A 17,267-nucleotide genomic window follows, 5' to 3' on the forward strand; every position below is an offset into this window, starting at 1 on the left:
TCGCACAGACTCCTTCCCCTTCGCTGAAGAGGTACCTGAAACAAGACAAAAAACTATAAGCACGAACCTTAGTGAGTTCCCCCATCATACCACATACCATACAATCATATAACGTAAATACTGCCAGGCATATCTGGGTGCCCGACCTACCCCTTCGGTCCTTTCAACTAGTAACATTGCCTAGCAAATCTGGGTGTTGGCCTCCCTTTCGGTCCTTTCGACCAGGCATTGCCTAGCATATCTGGGTGCTGGCCTCCCCTTCGATCCTTTTGACCGGGCATTGCCTAGCATATCTGGGTGCTGACATCCCCTTTGGTCCTTTCGACCGGGAATCGGGGACTATTTCACTCCTCTACTACTACTACCACATAACATATATCACATAATCATAATCTGTCTAGCATAGCTGGGTACTAACTACCCCCTTCGGCCCTATCGACCGGTAATCTTGGGGACTATCTCCCCTACTGCTACTATCACGTAACATCATCCCGTGCTAGCACGTAAACATATCAGATAGTAGCAAACCTAGATGAATATCACAAAGACAATCATCTAACATACAACTCCTACTGGTGGGCCGACATTGTGGCCGTAAACCCACCGCTACTGGAAGGTAACTCACCTCGTATGAATGAATGTTGTCAATCTGAGTGAGAAGTCTCTGTTTGCTGCTCTGACAATTCTCCGACTATAATTCCCAAAAAGACACTTAGTCAGAAGCTGATAACTACTCTTAGGGTAAAATGACTATATTACCCCTGGCCAAAGTCAATATCCGGGTCAAAGTCAACTTCCAATTGACCTGACTCGCCGAGTTGGGCCGCCAACTCGCCGAGTCCCTATTCTTTCATCTGTCCCCCACCCGACTCTACTCGTCGAGTTTAGCAATGACTCGACGAGTTCTTCTTCTATAATGACATCGAATGAACCTTCATCCGACTCGTCGAGTTGTATGAACAACTCGTCGAGTTCACCTTCATCCTATGAACATGTCCAGTCTGCGACTTGCTGAGTTGTATAAACAACTCGTCGAGTCTATCTTCAAGAGTTGGAAGATTGCCTCAGACTCGCCGAGTCTGTTTATACACTCGCAGATTCCTATGATTTCCAGGTCTAAAATAACCCTTAGCAGGCTGAGTGTTCCTTCCACTCAACCGAAACTGTTTCCAGAAGAAAATTTTAGGGAAAAAACGTCCCGACTCGCCGAGTCCCTCCTTGTCCAACTTCATACAGTCGATTGTCAGGGGTCTTAACACATCAAGACTATAGATCTGGTCCCCTAATGTCCATTTTGCACATAAATTTTCCAACTTGGTGCACATGTAAGGGGTCTTTGGCCCAAAAAGCTATCAAAAGTGGTCTAGGAGGTGAAGTAGTAGCCCATGAATCACTTCACAATCCTGAAAATGGCTTGAAAATCCTTAAATGCACCCAAAAATCTAAACCCTAAAGATGATTAAGCAAATGGAAGACCAAGACAGGGGTATTTTACCTTGATTAGGCTGAAGATGGTGCTAGATCTTTGAATCCCCAAGCCCCAATTTGAACTCTCAAGTCTCCTTCTTTTTCTCAACCTTCACAAGTCACCAAATACACCAAAAGGGCCTTAGATCTTCACAAAAACGCTTAGGGTTTCGATATGCGGTGTTCTGAGAGCATAAGGGACGATGGAGGTTGAATAAGTGGTTTAAATATGGTGCAAACCCTCATATTTAGGGTTTTACTCGCACAGCACCTACTCGCCGAGTCAGTCTCCCGACTCATTGAGTAGGTCACTTAAAATGTCTGCGGATCCCAACTCTATTCGACGAGTCGGGACTCCAACTCGTCAAGTCTTAGAGAAAAATATAAGAATACTTTGAATTAAATGCGTACCAGGGATCGGGTGCTACACTTGAACTCGTCGAGTCCTATGAACAAAATGACGATTATGCTCCCTTCTCCTTTGAACGATTCACAATCACATCAACGTTCAACTAAAAAAATCCTAGGCTCTTATACCATTGATGGGTTATGAGCATAACTACAAATCCTATGTGTTCATGCAACCTAAGATTAAGGATCCAGGTTTTCACTAGTTGAACATGCGAACTTGAATATCAAATAGAAAACCCTAATGACATCAAGATAATCGAAAATTTTCAAATAAAAGTGTTTAGATGTGTACCTTACTTTTTATATAGTAATAACAAGAAAACCTTGTAGATCTTTAGCTCTTGAAAGCAAGTGCCTCAAATGTGACACCTCTAATGGCTTACAAACACTCTTTACAAGAGGATAAGAATGAGAGAGGAGGGAATACTCTTAGAAATTCAACTCTTCTAGGGTTAGAAGCATTGGAGGGGGCAAAAATCATAAGGGTTAGACTTCTTATATACTTGTGGTTGCTTAATCTTAAAGCTAGGGTTTGCAGGTGGAAACCTTAATTCCTTGCTTAAGGCATAAGCAACCCATGGACTCCTCATTAGAAGGCCTTTGGATGAAAACTTATAGGGCCACCCTATAATTTTTTTCCACTCCTATCCAAGGAGTCCAAGAGCCCAGTTTCACAACTATCAATGATTTGCAAAACAGCCCTTGTACTTTTAATTAATTCATTTAATCCCAAAATTAATTCCAAATTAATTTCTGATTAAATATTAATTAAATAATATGATTTCCAATTAATATATTATTTTCATAACGCATTAATAAATCATCTATATGAATTTATTATTCCAAACAATAAATTCAACTTCTCTCCAAAAGTCATCCTGTCAAGTTGCAAGAGTGAAGACAACCCAAAAGGACTTGTGCTTCTATCAATTCAAGTATATACTATTTATAGTTATGGGCTTAGTCTATTATGGTTGATAAAATCGAGGGGCATCTTAACCCCACTTGTCGAAGAATCGGCCATAGATACACATATACCGTGCATACGTTTTAAGGTGAAATTTCTCTTTCTCTCTCTCTCTCTCTCTCGCTCGCTCTCTCTTTTTTGTATAAATATATATTTTTAACTTAATTATGTTTGCTACTAATTTGATATCTTACTTTTGTATATTTGTATGATGGAGACATTTGCATATTGTAAGATGCTTTGTAAACCAATACCATGTATGATCCCTCCAACGATTACATTGTCGAGGCTGACGTTTAGGGGTGGTGGAATATGTGTTTGTGATTGATGTTTCCATGTTATACATGTTAGTTTACCATTTTCCATATCATAAAACTTTATTTATGATTAGGTGGATAATCGTCTGATTGAGAGATTACAACCTACTCACTATGAGCGTGTTACTTTGTGGTTGTCTATTGATGTAACATAGGTTTTCGGGTAGCTAGTTGAATGAGAGTAGGACCTCCCCAAATACTAATGATGGAAAGTTACATCTGCAAAATAGATTGAGAACTAGGTTAAGATCATTACCAAAGAGATCCCCGATAATGCTCTCTAATGCCTAAGTTATTATCGAATATATTTATTACTTTGTATCGTAGTAAAGAACTTTTTGAAAGGAGTAGTTGATACCATCTTTTACCGGGGTTGGTCGATGTATTTAGATGTGCAAGGAAAACCCTTGGTTTCTCATGTTTCCTAGGTAGTTATATTGTCTTATGGTAATTAAGGTAATACCCTTTAATATAATAAAACATTTTACATGATTTTTAGGATATTGTTTTATCATTATCAGAGTATATTTTCTTTGAGGTTGCTCTTTGGATGAGTGTAGATAAATTCGATTCAAGTAATCAGGCCTGGTTGATGTTGCTTATTTGGGATGGGGGAGTTACCTTGATCGACCTGACCTCTTATTTTTTATGGTTATGACCATACATTATTATCTACTAGTTGACCCTAGATAAAGACTATTGATTTACCACATTTTTAGTTTTTTGACGTGTTGTAATTTTTTTTATTTAAAGCAAGGTTGTAAAAATCGCTCTATAGTTGACTGTGGTCAAACGATTAATCGGTTTGGCGGTGGTTAATCGAGGACCCTAAATTACTAATAAAAGTATTTTAAAACTTAATATATCATAAGAAAATTAGTATTTAAAAATTTAAAATTTTTAAATATTTGTTATAATATTTGAAATTTTGAATATTTAAAAATTAAAATTTTGAAATTTTGTAAATTTTGGAGTAATATTTGAAAATTTGAATTTTTTAAAAATAATCCCGCCTAGGAGCATCAAGGACTGTCGAGGAGCGCATAGTCCGAGTTTGACCGATACTGACCAATTTCCGCCAAGCACCCCTAATGGTAATCAATTGCAGACCGCGTAACGCCTAGACGGCCGCCTAAGCGGATATTTACAACAATGGTTTAAAGACTATCTTGTAACTTTTTGTTTAATTTGTTGAATAGAATCAAGTTATCAAGATGATAAATGATAAATATTAAAACGATATAGGGTCGGTCATTTATAGTTCACTAAATAGATCCAGAGCATACAATGTCAACCTTAATGCTTTCTAGTAGAAAATATGAACATTAAAACAGCCATTTAGAGTTCGTTGAATTTTCTTTCCCCATGACATATTTCATGTACTGTCAACCAATATATTTTTCTAGAAGTAACCAAACACTTTTTGGCTTTGTGATTATGGGCGTGCATTGAGTGTTTGAGCAAGTGGTTTTCCACTAATTTCTGACTTGAAAATTGTCATAATCTTATCTTTATAGCTCTTAGTCACCATTTACAATCTCTAACAAAGAAAACTACTTCAAACCTCTATTATGTTGAATATCTGACGACTTTAATATGATGTCTCTCATCAACACATTTCATTCTTAATGTTAGCTTTAGATCTTTTTTTGGTTTTGCATAATTGTAACAACTTGATATATGAAGAGGATCTGTGGGCTATGGGCTAGTGAAACTTAATGTTTTTCGGTTGACAATTCGGCAATAGTAACAATTAGGCATTGCCAATAAGGATTATTTGTTTCTTCAGAATTAGAAAATTAATATGGGTAATTATCCTTACATCGTTTTTTGGGGATTAGTTTCCTCGTCATTTGATTTAATGTCATATCATCATATTCTAAAAAACACTAGTTTTTTCCACCATGTTTCCGTATGGAAGTAAGTTCACATCACCATCTAACCTCATTAATTTTGCCTAATTAATTGTCGATTCATTACCGTCAAATGTTAGACCATCATCACCAACAAGTTTACCTTTAACCTAAGATCATCCACATATACAAACCAATTGTAACAAGGAATTTGATTTAGTGTTACTGTTTATAAATTACATATTTGGTTACTTTCGGCACCATATGACCTACTGCCACTATAATGATTTTCCTTTGCAAATCGATTAACACTATTTTCTAGATCATGATTAACAACAAACAACTATATTGTATTATGAGACATACTAGTGACAATACTAAGAAAATTTTGACATCATTGTTGTTATTAAACTGTATAACTATATTTGATCAAAGACATATTTGATTACTTCAAACAACTAACGTAACCAATCTAAAAAGTTGACATGGTTGGTTAAATCCACATCATAACATATGTAATATGGAATAATATAACACATATACCGTCAATTTGCGCTCATTGTCATCCACTACAAACTTGTAGTCTGGATAAATGATTACAATACTCATTTTCAATAATACACATCTAGATGTAAAAATTTTGTAAACAATTTCTAAAAAAAATCTTCAAAATAGACTAAGAATTGATATAGAAAGAATGATTTTTGCAACTCCATAACAACATTTTGGAATATTTGTACATTCATTGTATTTGTGTTAGTACTCATTTTCAATAATACACATCTAGATGTTAAAATTTTGTAAACAATTTCTAAAAAAAAATCTTCAAAATAGACTAAGAATTGATATAGAAAGAATGATTTTTGCAACTCCATAACAACATTTTGGAATATTTGTACATTCATTGTATTTGTGTTAGTACTCATTTTCAATAATACACATCTAGATGTAAAAATTTTGTAAACAATTTCTAAAAAAAAATCTTCAAAATAGACTAAGAATTGATATAGAAAGAATGATTTTTGCAACTCCATAACAACATTTTGGAATATTTGTACATTCATTGTATTTGTGTTAGTACTCATTTTCAATAATACACATCTAGATGTCAAAATTTTGTAAACAATTTCTAAAAAAAATCTTCAAAATAGACTAAGAATGGATATAGAAAAAATGATTTTTTTCAATAATACACATCTAGATGTCAAAATTTTGTAAACAATTTCTAAAAAAAAATCTTCAAAATAGACTAAGAATGGATATAGAAAGAATGATTTTTGCAACTCCATAACAACATTTTGGAATATTTGTACATTCATTGTATTTGTGTTAGTTCAGAACGTAACAATGTCAGATTCCAAAATACTTTTATGTAACATGTCAGTAACCACCACCAACTCTAGAACAAATATAATTAGTTTAGAATGCGGTTTTTAGAGAAAAAAATAGTTATTTTTTAAAATTATGAAATAAAAAATTTCTTTTGTTAATTTCCTTGTCTATAAGAGTTATTTTAGTTAATATCCCAAATATTATTGCCTAGTAATATTTTTTATTAAAATATTTTCAAATAAGATATGTATTTAAAAAACAACAAATTTAATTATGAGATTATTAAATAGTTTAGATAGTTGAAAGTAAATTTGTTAAAATTATAAAAAAGAATGTTGAAAGAAGTTACCACATCAAATTAGAGGTTAGTGTGGCGAAAATTCTTATTAATAACATTGGTCTAGGGTTGATTCTACCATTGTTGATACTTTTGTGAATCATCTACCTAAATATAAAAAAGACTAATTAAGAACTGATTTTAAAAACAGAAAATTCATTTTCTTATTCAAAGTTAAAAATTATGAAAGCATTAATTATGTTTATATTCCCGTTAATCGGTTAATGAGAACGAGTTGGTGTATGAACCAGGTACAAATAGAGATTGACCAAGTCAAGATTGTACAAGTAGTAAAGCATAAAGTACAAGAAAACAAAACATATCTAGCCAGAGATATCCCCCCATTGAAGTTTTGTCATGATTCCGACAATGGTGTCGGTGGGTTGACTGTAGGGACGCAGCGACGGAAGTGCTGACTTGTGGGTCGTGAATTGAGGTGCCGTGCCCACTTGTACATTTACTTTTCGTGCATTGGGTGTTGTACACACAAAGAATAATTCAACCTTCATATGTGTGTGTCAGTGTGTGTGTCACATGGTATATGTAGGAGCCTGAGTTTGTGTGTTTGAGTATATATAAACACACATAGTGGTGGTGGATTGCGGTGGCAGATGGCGGAGTTCACACACTTGGTGGTGGTTAAGTTCAAGGAAGAGGTGGTGGTGGAGGATATTATCAAAGGATTGGAGGAGCTTGTTTCTCAAGTTGATATTGTTAAATCCTTTGTTTGGTAAGTCTACTGATATACAACTTTTAATGCATTAAATACAATTAAGAAACTCTTTCTTTTCTTTTTACGACTTAATTGATATAGATATAGATATGTTTCTTTTTAAGTGAATACATGAATCATGTCTTAATGGATTAAGTGGATCAAATGACCCTTTATGCATTCACACATCTATAGCCTTAATGACTTAAACTTTTAGAAACTAGTTTTTCAATTATTTTTACAAAACATCATTTTTTTTTGTACATGAATCATGTCTTAATGGATTAAGTGGATCAAATGACCCTTTATGCATTCACACATCCATAGCCTTAATGATTTAAACTCTTAGAAGCTTTAAACTCTTAGAAACTAGCTTTTTCAACTACTTTTACAAAATGTTCTATTTTTTTATACATGAATCATGTCTTAATGGATTAAGTGGATCAAATGACCCTTTTTGCGTTCATATATCCACAGCCTTAATGACTTAAACTCTTAGAAACTAGCTTTTTCAACTACTTTTACAAAACATTCTATTTTTATACATGAATCATGTCTTAATGGATTAAGTGAATCAAATGACCCTTTATGCATTCACACATCCATAGCCTTAATGACTTAAACTCTTAGAAACTAGTTTTTCAACTACTTTTACAATTATCAGGTAGTTTTCAGTTAGAAACTAGGTTTTCCAAATAATCCTAACAAACCTTATTATACTCAATGTAACAGGGGAAAGGATATTGAAAGTATGGAGATGTTAAGGCAAGGATTCACACATGCTTTCATGATGACATTTGGCTCCAAAGATGATTTCACTGCTTTCCAAACTCACCCAAATCACATGCAATTCTCGGCCACATTTTCAGCCGCAATCGAAAAGATTGTGCTTCTTGATTTCCCGGTTGTTGCTTTCAAGACCCCACAGTAGCTGGTGTGCATGAGTATTTGACAATTTGAAACGATTTAGAGGTTTTCTAAATCGGAAGAATTAAGAAATTTTATTATGTGAAGTCTATGTGTTCTAGTTTTATGTGTGGTTTTCTTTTTTGAGATTTGATTATTGTATGAGGAACTCTTGTGGATTCTTGAATGAACCAAGATGGACCGGTTCGGAATAATTACAATTTTCAATGCACAAGATATATTGGTGTATTCCATGTATTTAATTAGAATAATAATATGTGTATTATGGTTGTAATTATCTTGCTTAAAATTGGCTGCTTTGAAACATGTGGATTGGCAATTTTAGATTGTTCGCATTTAGAAAAAGATTTGAAAGAACATCAAAGACACAAAGTGATAACCTTGACACATCGGAAGGAGTTAATGTGGTGACAATAACATTTTCTATATGCCCTTTCACTCTCATGTCGTATTGGACGATATGGACGTTTCATACTTTCATGACAACAACATCTTTGGACGATTAAAAAAAAAAAAAAAAAAAACACTATTTTCGATTTTACAGTGGCTTTATTTTCACTAGAACAATATTTTCTTCGCATTTACAAACATTATCGAGCCTAGAATTCTTCATCGTCTTGCGTAGGTCTAGTAATGGGGATCGACCACCGTCCAAGATGAGCGGTGTAGTTTATGCACCGGACAACGCCTCTTCCGGCGGTGCCATCCGGGAAATCGATGACGCTAATGCTACCGGCGTCCAGATGAAACGATCCCATCCACTCGTTCGTTAGGTTTAAACAATGACCTAATAACCCGATGTTAACAATCGGATCTCCAACTGCTACGACGACGTTTTCTGCTTCAGATTCGTTACATAACTCATCTAACACCGATTTCCACGCTATCCCTGATTTCTCCCATATTTCCCTCAATAATCCCTCTTCAATTTCTTTCACCCACCCCGATTCTAGACTTAATGCCTTAATCGATTCCTATTAAAAAACAAAAAATTAAAAAAAAAAAAAAATTGTTTGTAATAGAAAGAAATAAACTATTTCTTGCAATTTACTTGCCTTTTTTGAACGATTAAGAATGTCTTGAATGTCAAGTTCTTTCATCTGCTTTGTTTCTACATATCTTGGCACACAATCAGCACCTAAACAATCAGCAGCTTCTTGAACCTTCAATCACGTGCATTTTCCCATTCAGACTAATCTATATACAAAAAGACGCAAATGCCCCTATAAAGACTTACACGAGCGATTGCATTAGCGGTTTCGGTTGGCGCGATTCTAGGGCTGCTCACTATTGATTTCACCTTCAAATCAAGAAGCAATTCTGCTGTTTTTTGTGACTACCATTTATATAAAACAACGTATTAATCAGACCATAAATACCATAATACCCTTTTGCATATTATCAAATTACAAGAAAACCTGTATAGTTCCAAGCATGTCCATAGGCATGTCACTGTTATCAGATTCAGAATCACTACCCTGTTAAAAAAATCTCAAGAAAACCAAATTAGGGAGATTTAGAAAACAAATTAAAAATATTTTCACAGATGATTTATTTATTAATATTAAAATTACCTCAGGGATTCCATGGCAGACAAGTACAATTCGGTTACTAGCTTTCCTTCCTGCAGAGCTTCCGGAAGCAATGGGGGAGCTTGGAGTTTGATTTAATCTGTTAAGACATATATATGGAGATCCACCTTCAGGGTGTGGGACAAAATCTAGCACACTTACACCACAGTTGCTTTGAAGTAAAATTCTGAAGTACTCTGTTCCTAAACCTGAAGATTATTACATAAACAAGAATTTTTGTGAACTTATGATGTAGAGTTATAGAAATTGAAATACATGAAAGAGGAAGACATAAGAACATAAGAACATGAGAACATAAGAACATGTACCCATTGCTGTAGCAACAAGAGCTTGATTAACAGCATTATGAGCAACCACAAGAACAGATCTGCTGTCATGGATTAAGATTTTGTTCCAGCAGTTTGAAGCACGTTCCCATAATTCTCTCACGGGATAATGACCATCTATGTTGAAATTCGGGGCGTCTTTTTGCCATTGAGCAAAAGCTTCACCATATTTTGATATGCCTTCGTGCTTTAGGAGACCCTAGAGTACAGAAAAGAATTCTATGATACTGGTCTAATCTTCAAAGAAAGATGCTCATGAGAAGTGAAACTAACTTGAAATGAGTATAGGTCAATCTCCCTCAAGTCTGAATCAGTGAGGATTTCCTCTTGTCGAGAACCCCATATGACTTCAGCTGTTCTTTTTGATCTTCTCAAGGGACTGCAAGTATGAAAGTTTCATTTCAGAAATCTGGATTGACTGTTTGTGGAATCACAATCTGAATTCAAACTGATATTTAAGTCTACGGTTTACACTAATTGCTGTAATAATCAGAATGTAATTCTAATTTTGTAACCACACGAGTATCGTTTTATAATTCCAAGCCCTAATTTCATTAAGCTATCATGCGAAACCAAAGCAAAGAGTATAAAAACCTGGAGAAGCATATATCAAATGAGTCATCGATAAGCATTTGGCGGGAAGTCTCGGCTTGAGCCTCTCCTTTCTGAGTAAGAATCGAGAAATCGGAGCTCCCTTGGATCCTACCTTCTGCATTCCACGTGCTTTGTCCGTGCCTCACCAAAACCACTCGCTTTGCAACCTTAACCGGAGGGAATGAGACTGAACCGCTAAGCGTGGAACTCAATTTCCGGTCATCTTCCGCCTCCGATGATGATGAAGTGTCGAGTTCTTTTATGCTTGATGAGGATGATCGAACTATGAAAGGACTAATTACAATCGGTTTGAAGGTGTGGAAGAGTAGTCTTGGGCTCCTACAGTGGAGGAGGAGTTGGTCGCCGCCGCCGACTAGAGGAACTCCGGCGAAGAGCATCGTTTTTGGCGGTTAAAAACAGTAATAAGAATTGTATGGTTACCGTTGCTTCTATCGGAGCAATATCACAGAATACCTATCAATTTTTGTGTTTTTTCACACGCCTATCAGATTTTAAGAAAATCATTATTTAAGAAAAAGATAATTTATATCGAATGCAAATATTATAAATTCATAACATAATTATTAAATTTTATCTCACCACGGACTACCTAATTGACTAGGTTCCAACATAAAAAATGATCTCTTCAAAAATATATATGATCCACACAAATTAGCAAATTTGAAGAAAGAAAATAGTGAAATATCGCTTTTTCATTTTTATAAAACCGTTTTTTAGCTTGTAGAAAATAATAATAATAATAATAATTTTCTTTAATTCATAAGGTTTTATAGTCGTTTAGTCATTAGAAGCCCAAAATTATTATTTTACCTTCTAGACATAAGTAGTTGTTGATTCATATCAGTGGGTGTACTTAACCCAAAATATCCCCAATAATACAGATTACAAAACAATTTAAATTTAAAACCAAAATATCCACAATAATATTACAGATTACAAATCAGTTTAAACAAATTGACTTATCAATCAATCAATCAATTTCTAATAAAAAAAAAACCAAAACCAATCATAGTTCAGAAAGACATTTACCATTAATAAATTCAACAACCCGTGAAACTACATCACGAATTTCCACAACAGTTGCTTGTAAATTCTCTTTAAATTCTTCATGAATCGATTTTTCACCATCAACAAAATTTGATACACCTTTTATAAATATTGAAGGGACTTTCATGAGACTAGACACGTAAGCCAATGCTGCTCCCTGAATTTATTTCAAGATAACATATGTTCAAATCAAGATAAAACATTAGGTGTTAAAAAAAACGTGACAAATATTATATAAAACAAAAAATGGTCGGAATGAATTAATGAAATGATGTACCTCCATATCTACAATTATTGCATCATTGGCCAAGATACATTTTTCATCTTGTGGAGACATGTCTAAAGAATCTCCCGTAGATAATTTACAAACCTGTGAGATTTTTATATATTTTAAGATGTTAAATGTGTTTAGAAAACAAAATAAAGATTATTTGACCTTATTTTTCACAGAATTTGGTAGATTGTTACTTTTAGATTAAGCTCTTTCACAAGATTTGGTGTGGGGAAACTCTTTCGTAAGCCAATTCCATATCTATCAGGACCCTGTGATTACAAAAAAAGACAAACATGAAACATTATTACATGAAAGATTTTATTACATTAATCAACATGTTTAATAAACAATCAATACATACTGGAATTGGAATCCGTCTATCATGAAATGCAAGATCTGATACTAGGTACACATCAAATATGCATGCTCCTTTCACCTGATAAAAAAAAAAAAAGATGAGAAACAAATTTGTAGATGTAATAAACAATCTAAATTACAAAATATAAAACAAAGGAAAAAAAATTATACTTTAAAGCCACCAGCAGTGCCAGCATTTATTAAAAGATCAGGTTTCAGTGCTTGAATAGAAGCATAAGTCACAAGAGATGCAGGAACTGTGCCTACACTGTTGATCCCTGAGAAGGAGGAAGGTATAAAAAGGGTATTTTAGTAATTTCATACTCATCTATGGTCTGTGTTATGAATGGTGTGCTGAGATTTATGAAAGAAAGCAGTTGAAACAAGAAACCAAATAGGAAAGTAAACACACACCAAAGTCGGGGTCTTTCCCTGGATAAATGACACTTAGATTAAGATCCTTGTAGCAACCATGATATCTGATCCAAGGGACATTTAATGGAAACCTGAAATAGTTTCATGCCAATGAATTATTCAGTGTAACTTGTATTCATAATCTAGAGTCCATTGATCTTCAACAGTATCAAACAGAAATGGTTACGACTCAATGGTTAAAGAGTTCCCATGGTTTGATTAACTGAAATTGGAATGAGGAACAAATAAGGAACGCTACAGTCGATTAAAAACAATTTGCAAGTTCTAAAATTCAAAAATGATAAAGTAATTGGATGGGATCCTCAGGGGAAAGTGAAAAGGATCATAAAACCTTTCAAACAGTTAGCAAATCGGTGTTCAAACTTCAAACTAGGAAGTAGATGGTGAGCGTCAAAGCAACATACATTTATTGATTGAGAAGAATTCGGGCGAGAAATAGAGAAACTCACAAAGTACCATCATCTCGTGAAAGTTTGAAGTGTTCGACAACCGGAAGCGCTTCTGAATCCATGGCTGCCGTTCATATCCATTCAATCGATGTTATAATAACATAAAGGACAGACATGGAGGTAGAGAGAAACTAGGGATTACCAGCGAAAATGAGAATCGTTGTAATCGGGCGTTTGTCATCTCCAAGAGGAAGTGTAGTCATGGCAGCCTCAGTTTTTTCCTATTCAAGTTTATGGCTTTTTCCTTCTCGGTCTATGGATTTGAGGTAGACGGATCCTCGACTGTTTATACCGCCGAACGCCGTATACAGCGTTTTTTGATCTAAATAAAGTTAAGAGTAAATTACACGAATGGTCCTTATGGTTTGTGTTAATTTGCACTTTTGGTCCTAACTTACTTTTTTAACTCGAAAGGTCCCTACAGTTTGTTTTTGTTGCGCAATTGGTTCCTGTCTTATCTAAAAACACTATTTTGCCATCGATTTTTTAATTTGTTTAAATAAGATGGAATAGGTAAGGTAAGCTAAGGTGATATGGAAGTAGGATTGGGGATGTGTTTTTTTAAATATATTAAAAATTCAAGGCTAAAATAGTCTTTTTACATAAGACAGGTACCAAGTGAGCAACAAAATCAAACTGTAGGGACATTCCGAATTAAAAAATAAGTTAGAGATCAAAAATGCAAATTAACCCAAACCATAGGACCAATCGTGTAATTTACTCTAAAGTTAACTTCCATCGTTTTTTTAAGGGCCAATTGATTTATAGACTAAAACTTGTTTATATATTTATATATATCCACTTCAATTTTGTATACATAATTTATCATTAAATTCATATAAATGTCGTTCAATAGATATTATTTTGACTGACAATCACATATCTAATTGGTTTCTAAAACTCTAGCACCTATCAAATTTCTAAATTAAAATCGATTCCAAAAACACATAAACACAAATGTAAGATGAAGCACAATGAATTAGTTCCAAAAAAAAGAAGAAAGAATAAAAAAACCGAGTATGAAACTCCACATATAAACATAGTGAAATCTAGATTTAAACAAAAACAATGAAGCAAAGGCGTATTGAAGATATTATCTTCCAGGTGGGTAATATTTAAATACTTTTATAAAATTTCAAAAACTAATACCGTTTTAAAATGCATAATTATGAGCGTGTTTTAGATTGTTTTTAAAATAACTAATGATTTTTGAATTTTCCAATAAATCAAAATATGGCCAAAAGATGTTTAGCTAATCAAAAAGATATTTTAAAATAACTTTTTATATAAAAGGAAAAGTTGGTTTTTACCTTAAAAAGTCTTTTTACAAAAAAGATTTTTAATCCCCTTATATATTTAAAATTCGTATGTATATCTTCAAAAACGAACTTTTTTATATTTTTAAATGAAAGCACCTATTATAATATGCATTTTATTTCGTATATAATGCATATTCAAACAAAAAATACATGTTATATATATATATATATATATATATATATATATATATATATATATATATATATATATATATATATATAGGTTTAAATGTTTTTACTATTTATTTTATGTATGTAGGATTGATTCTGCAGCAATCGTTTTAGTTATTTTAAAAAATTTATTAATACATAATAAATGTTGAAAATTTAATTAATACTCATTATATCTTTAACATGTAATATATATATATATATATATATATATATATATATATATATATATATATATATATATATATATATATACTCTCTTTTAATAAAAGAAACCTTAAGTTGATACATGTCTCTTTTCTAAACCCCATTATCTACCACATGATATATTTCTAGACCCTTATCAAATCGTTTTCTCGCCCATTATAATTGATGCTCATATCAAATTCAAATATTCTCTTCGTCCCAAAATTATAGTCCATCTTTTATTTTTGGTTTGTCCCAAAATAATAGTTCACTTCTAAAAATAAATAACATTTTTACCAAAATACCCCTTATTGTTACTTAACCAACTAAGCATTTAATGGAACATTAAATGTAAAGTAAGGACAAAACTGTCATTTTATTATATAAAGTTAGTGGTAATTAATATTTCCTTAATCTGTCTGTTTTTTTGTCTATGGACAATAACTTTAGGACGGAGGGAGTAATAATTTCCATTTTCTATTCAATAACTTAATCCTTGCTTTTTTGGGATATTTATCTATTGCTCCAACAAATAACTTCCTCTAAGTTAAAAAGGTCGGCCCAAATTTAGGCCTGAGCCAAAACAATAAGGAGGCACCTACATAGAAGATTTAATTTAATTTAATATATATATATATATATATATATATATATATATATATATATATATATATATATATTAATGAAATTAAAACTAGTTGTCTTTAATAAAATATTTAAAAACTAAATTAGATATTTTATGAAATAACCTTCTCGATAAATGAGTAGTTAAATTTTAAAAAAGGTCTAAGCATTACACAGATAAATTACAAAGTCAATTTTATTTTTAACGGAACTATTATAAATGAAACCACGTTTTTTAGCCACAAACATATTGACAATCACATGTGTAAGGATCAGAACATTTTCCGTATGTAAAATCCCCCTTCAAGTCTCGACAATAATTGCTGCACTTCCCATCTTGACAGCCAGTTGGCATTGTTGAAAAGTTGTGACAAACCTTAATGTTCATTTTCCTATTGGTATTCCTATCACCTAAAAAACAAATGACATAATTAAGCAATTTGTGATATAAAAACACACTAAATCGAAAAAAATTTGATGTATAAGTTACCTGTTGTTGCGATTGATGCTTTTGTTGAGATTGATATTGTGATAAGTATTAAAAGGATAACATACTTGTTAACAAGCTTCATGATTGGCATTTGTGTGTTTTTATATCGATTTCTCTTGGTTTAACAATGAGTTGAAACAATCCTTCATAAAATTACGTATTTATAATTTTTAGAGAGCCAAATTTGTTCCACAGTTACCCTACATATTCGATCATTAATTAAGGAGTATATTATTATAATTATAAATGTTAATTCTTCCTAATTAGAAAGCATACACATGATATCTCATATCAATCATATCATACATAATAAATACATTAAAGACTTACCAAAAGAAATAAATTATTTTTATTTATGATTTATGAAGATTCTAGTATAAAACTGTCTTTTTATACCATTAATCGAATTAAATACATTTTTTATTACGTTAATTTCAATTATTACATTAAAAATTATGTGGATTTTATTAAAAAAGAAAAAAAAATCATAAAATGATATATGAAAAAAAAATAATTCTAAATAACTACAAAATGACATTTGACAAACTGAATGAGAGTGTAACAAGTGACAAATAGACCTTCATTTAGTAGAGAGGATAAAAGAAATAATGAGCTTTAATTTTGGGAATTTTAAAATTAAAAGGTAAGTTCATTAATAAAATTGATATTCATTTATTATTATATTAATTGCAATTATTACATTAAAAATTATGTGGAATTTATTAATAAGGAAAAAAACTCATAAAATAACATATGTAAAAAGAATTAATTCAAAATAACTACCAAACGACATTTGACAAATTGAATGAAAATGTGACCAATGACAAAAAAATCTTCATTTATTAGAGAGGATAAAAGAAATAATGAGCTTTAATTTTGGGAATTTGAAATTAAAACGTAAGTTCATTAATGAAATTGATATTCATTTATTACTACATTCATTGGAATTATTATATTAAAATATTATATGAAATTTATTAAAAAAAACACATGTGGAAAAAGAATTAATTTAAAATAACTACAAAATGACATTTGACAATTTGAATGAGAATGTGACAA

General features: G+C 32.3%; 3 protein-coding genes across 3 annotated transcripts; 1 reads left to right on the plus strand and 2 right to left on the minus strand.

Moving 5' to 3' along the window:
• The first annotated feature begins 7,223 nt into the window (after positions 1 to 7,223).
• On the plus strand, positions 7,224 to 8,551 carry LOC111885984 (stress-response A/B barrel domain-containing protein At5g22580). The gene is made up of 2 exons (XM_023882228.3): positions 7,224 to 7,414; positions 8,129 to 8,551. The coding sequence occupies exons 1-2, from the start codon at positions 7,296 to 7,298 to the stop codon at positions 8,325 to 8,327; spliced, it is 318 nt and encodes a 105-aa protein (XP_023737996.1). The 5' UTR covers positions 7,224 to 7,295; the 3' UTR covers positions 8,328 to 8,551.
• Positions 8,128 to 11,358, minus strand: LOC111885983 (probable 2-carboxy-D-arabinitol-1-phosphatase). The gene is made up of 8 exons (XM_023882227.3): positions 10,836 to 11,358; positions 10,515 to 10,620; positions 10,224 to 10,440; positions 9,898 to 10,103; positions 9,742 to 9,801; positions 9,561 to 9,659; positions 9,379 to 9,486; positions 8,128 to 9,297 (listed from the first exon to the last, which is right to left on the minus strand). The coding sequence occupies exons 1-8, from the start codon at positions 11,231 to 11,233 to the stop codon at positions 8,923 to 8,925; spliced, it is 1,569 nt and encodes a 522-aa protein (XP_023737995.1). The 5' UTR covers positions 11,234 to 11,358; the 3' UTR covers positions 8,128 to 8,922.
• A 380-nt stretch (positions 11,359 to 11,738) lies between these two features.
• Positions 11,739 to 13,709, minus strand: LOC111886116 (5'-methylthioadenosine/S-adenosylhomocysteine nucleosidase). The gene is made up of 8 exons (XM_023882352.3): positions 13,561 to 13,709; positions 13,419 to 13,482; positions 12,949 to 13,040; positions 12,706 to 12,812; positions 12,539 to 12,613; positions 12,372 to 12,446; positions 12,181 to 12,273; positions 11,739 to 12,060 (listed from the first exon to the last, which is right to left on the minus strand). The coding sequence occupies exons 1-8, from the start codon at positions 13,619 to 13,621 to the stop codon at positions 11,863 to 11,865; spliced, it is 765 nt and encodes a 254-aa protein (XP_023738120.1). The 5' UTR covers positions 13,622 to 13,709; the 3' UTR covers positions 11,739 to 11,862.
• Between the last annotated feature and the right edge of the window lie 3,558 nt (positions 13,710 to 17,267).

This window comes from Lactuca sativa, chromosome 1 (assembly GCF_002870075.4).
Source record: "Lactuca sativa cultivar Salinas chromosome 1, Lsat_Salinas_v11, whole genome shotgun sequence".
NCBI classification, from domain to species: Eukaryota; Viridiplantae; Streptophyta; class Magnoliopsida; order Asterales; family Asteraceae; genus Lactuca; species Lactuca sativa.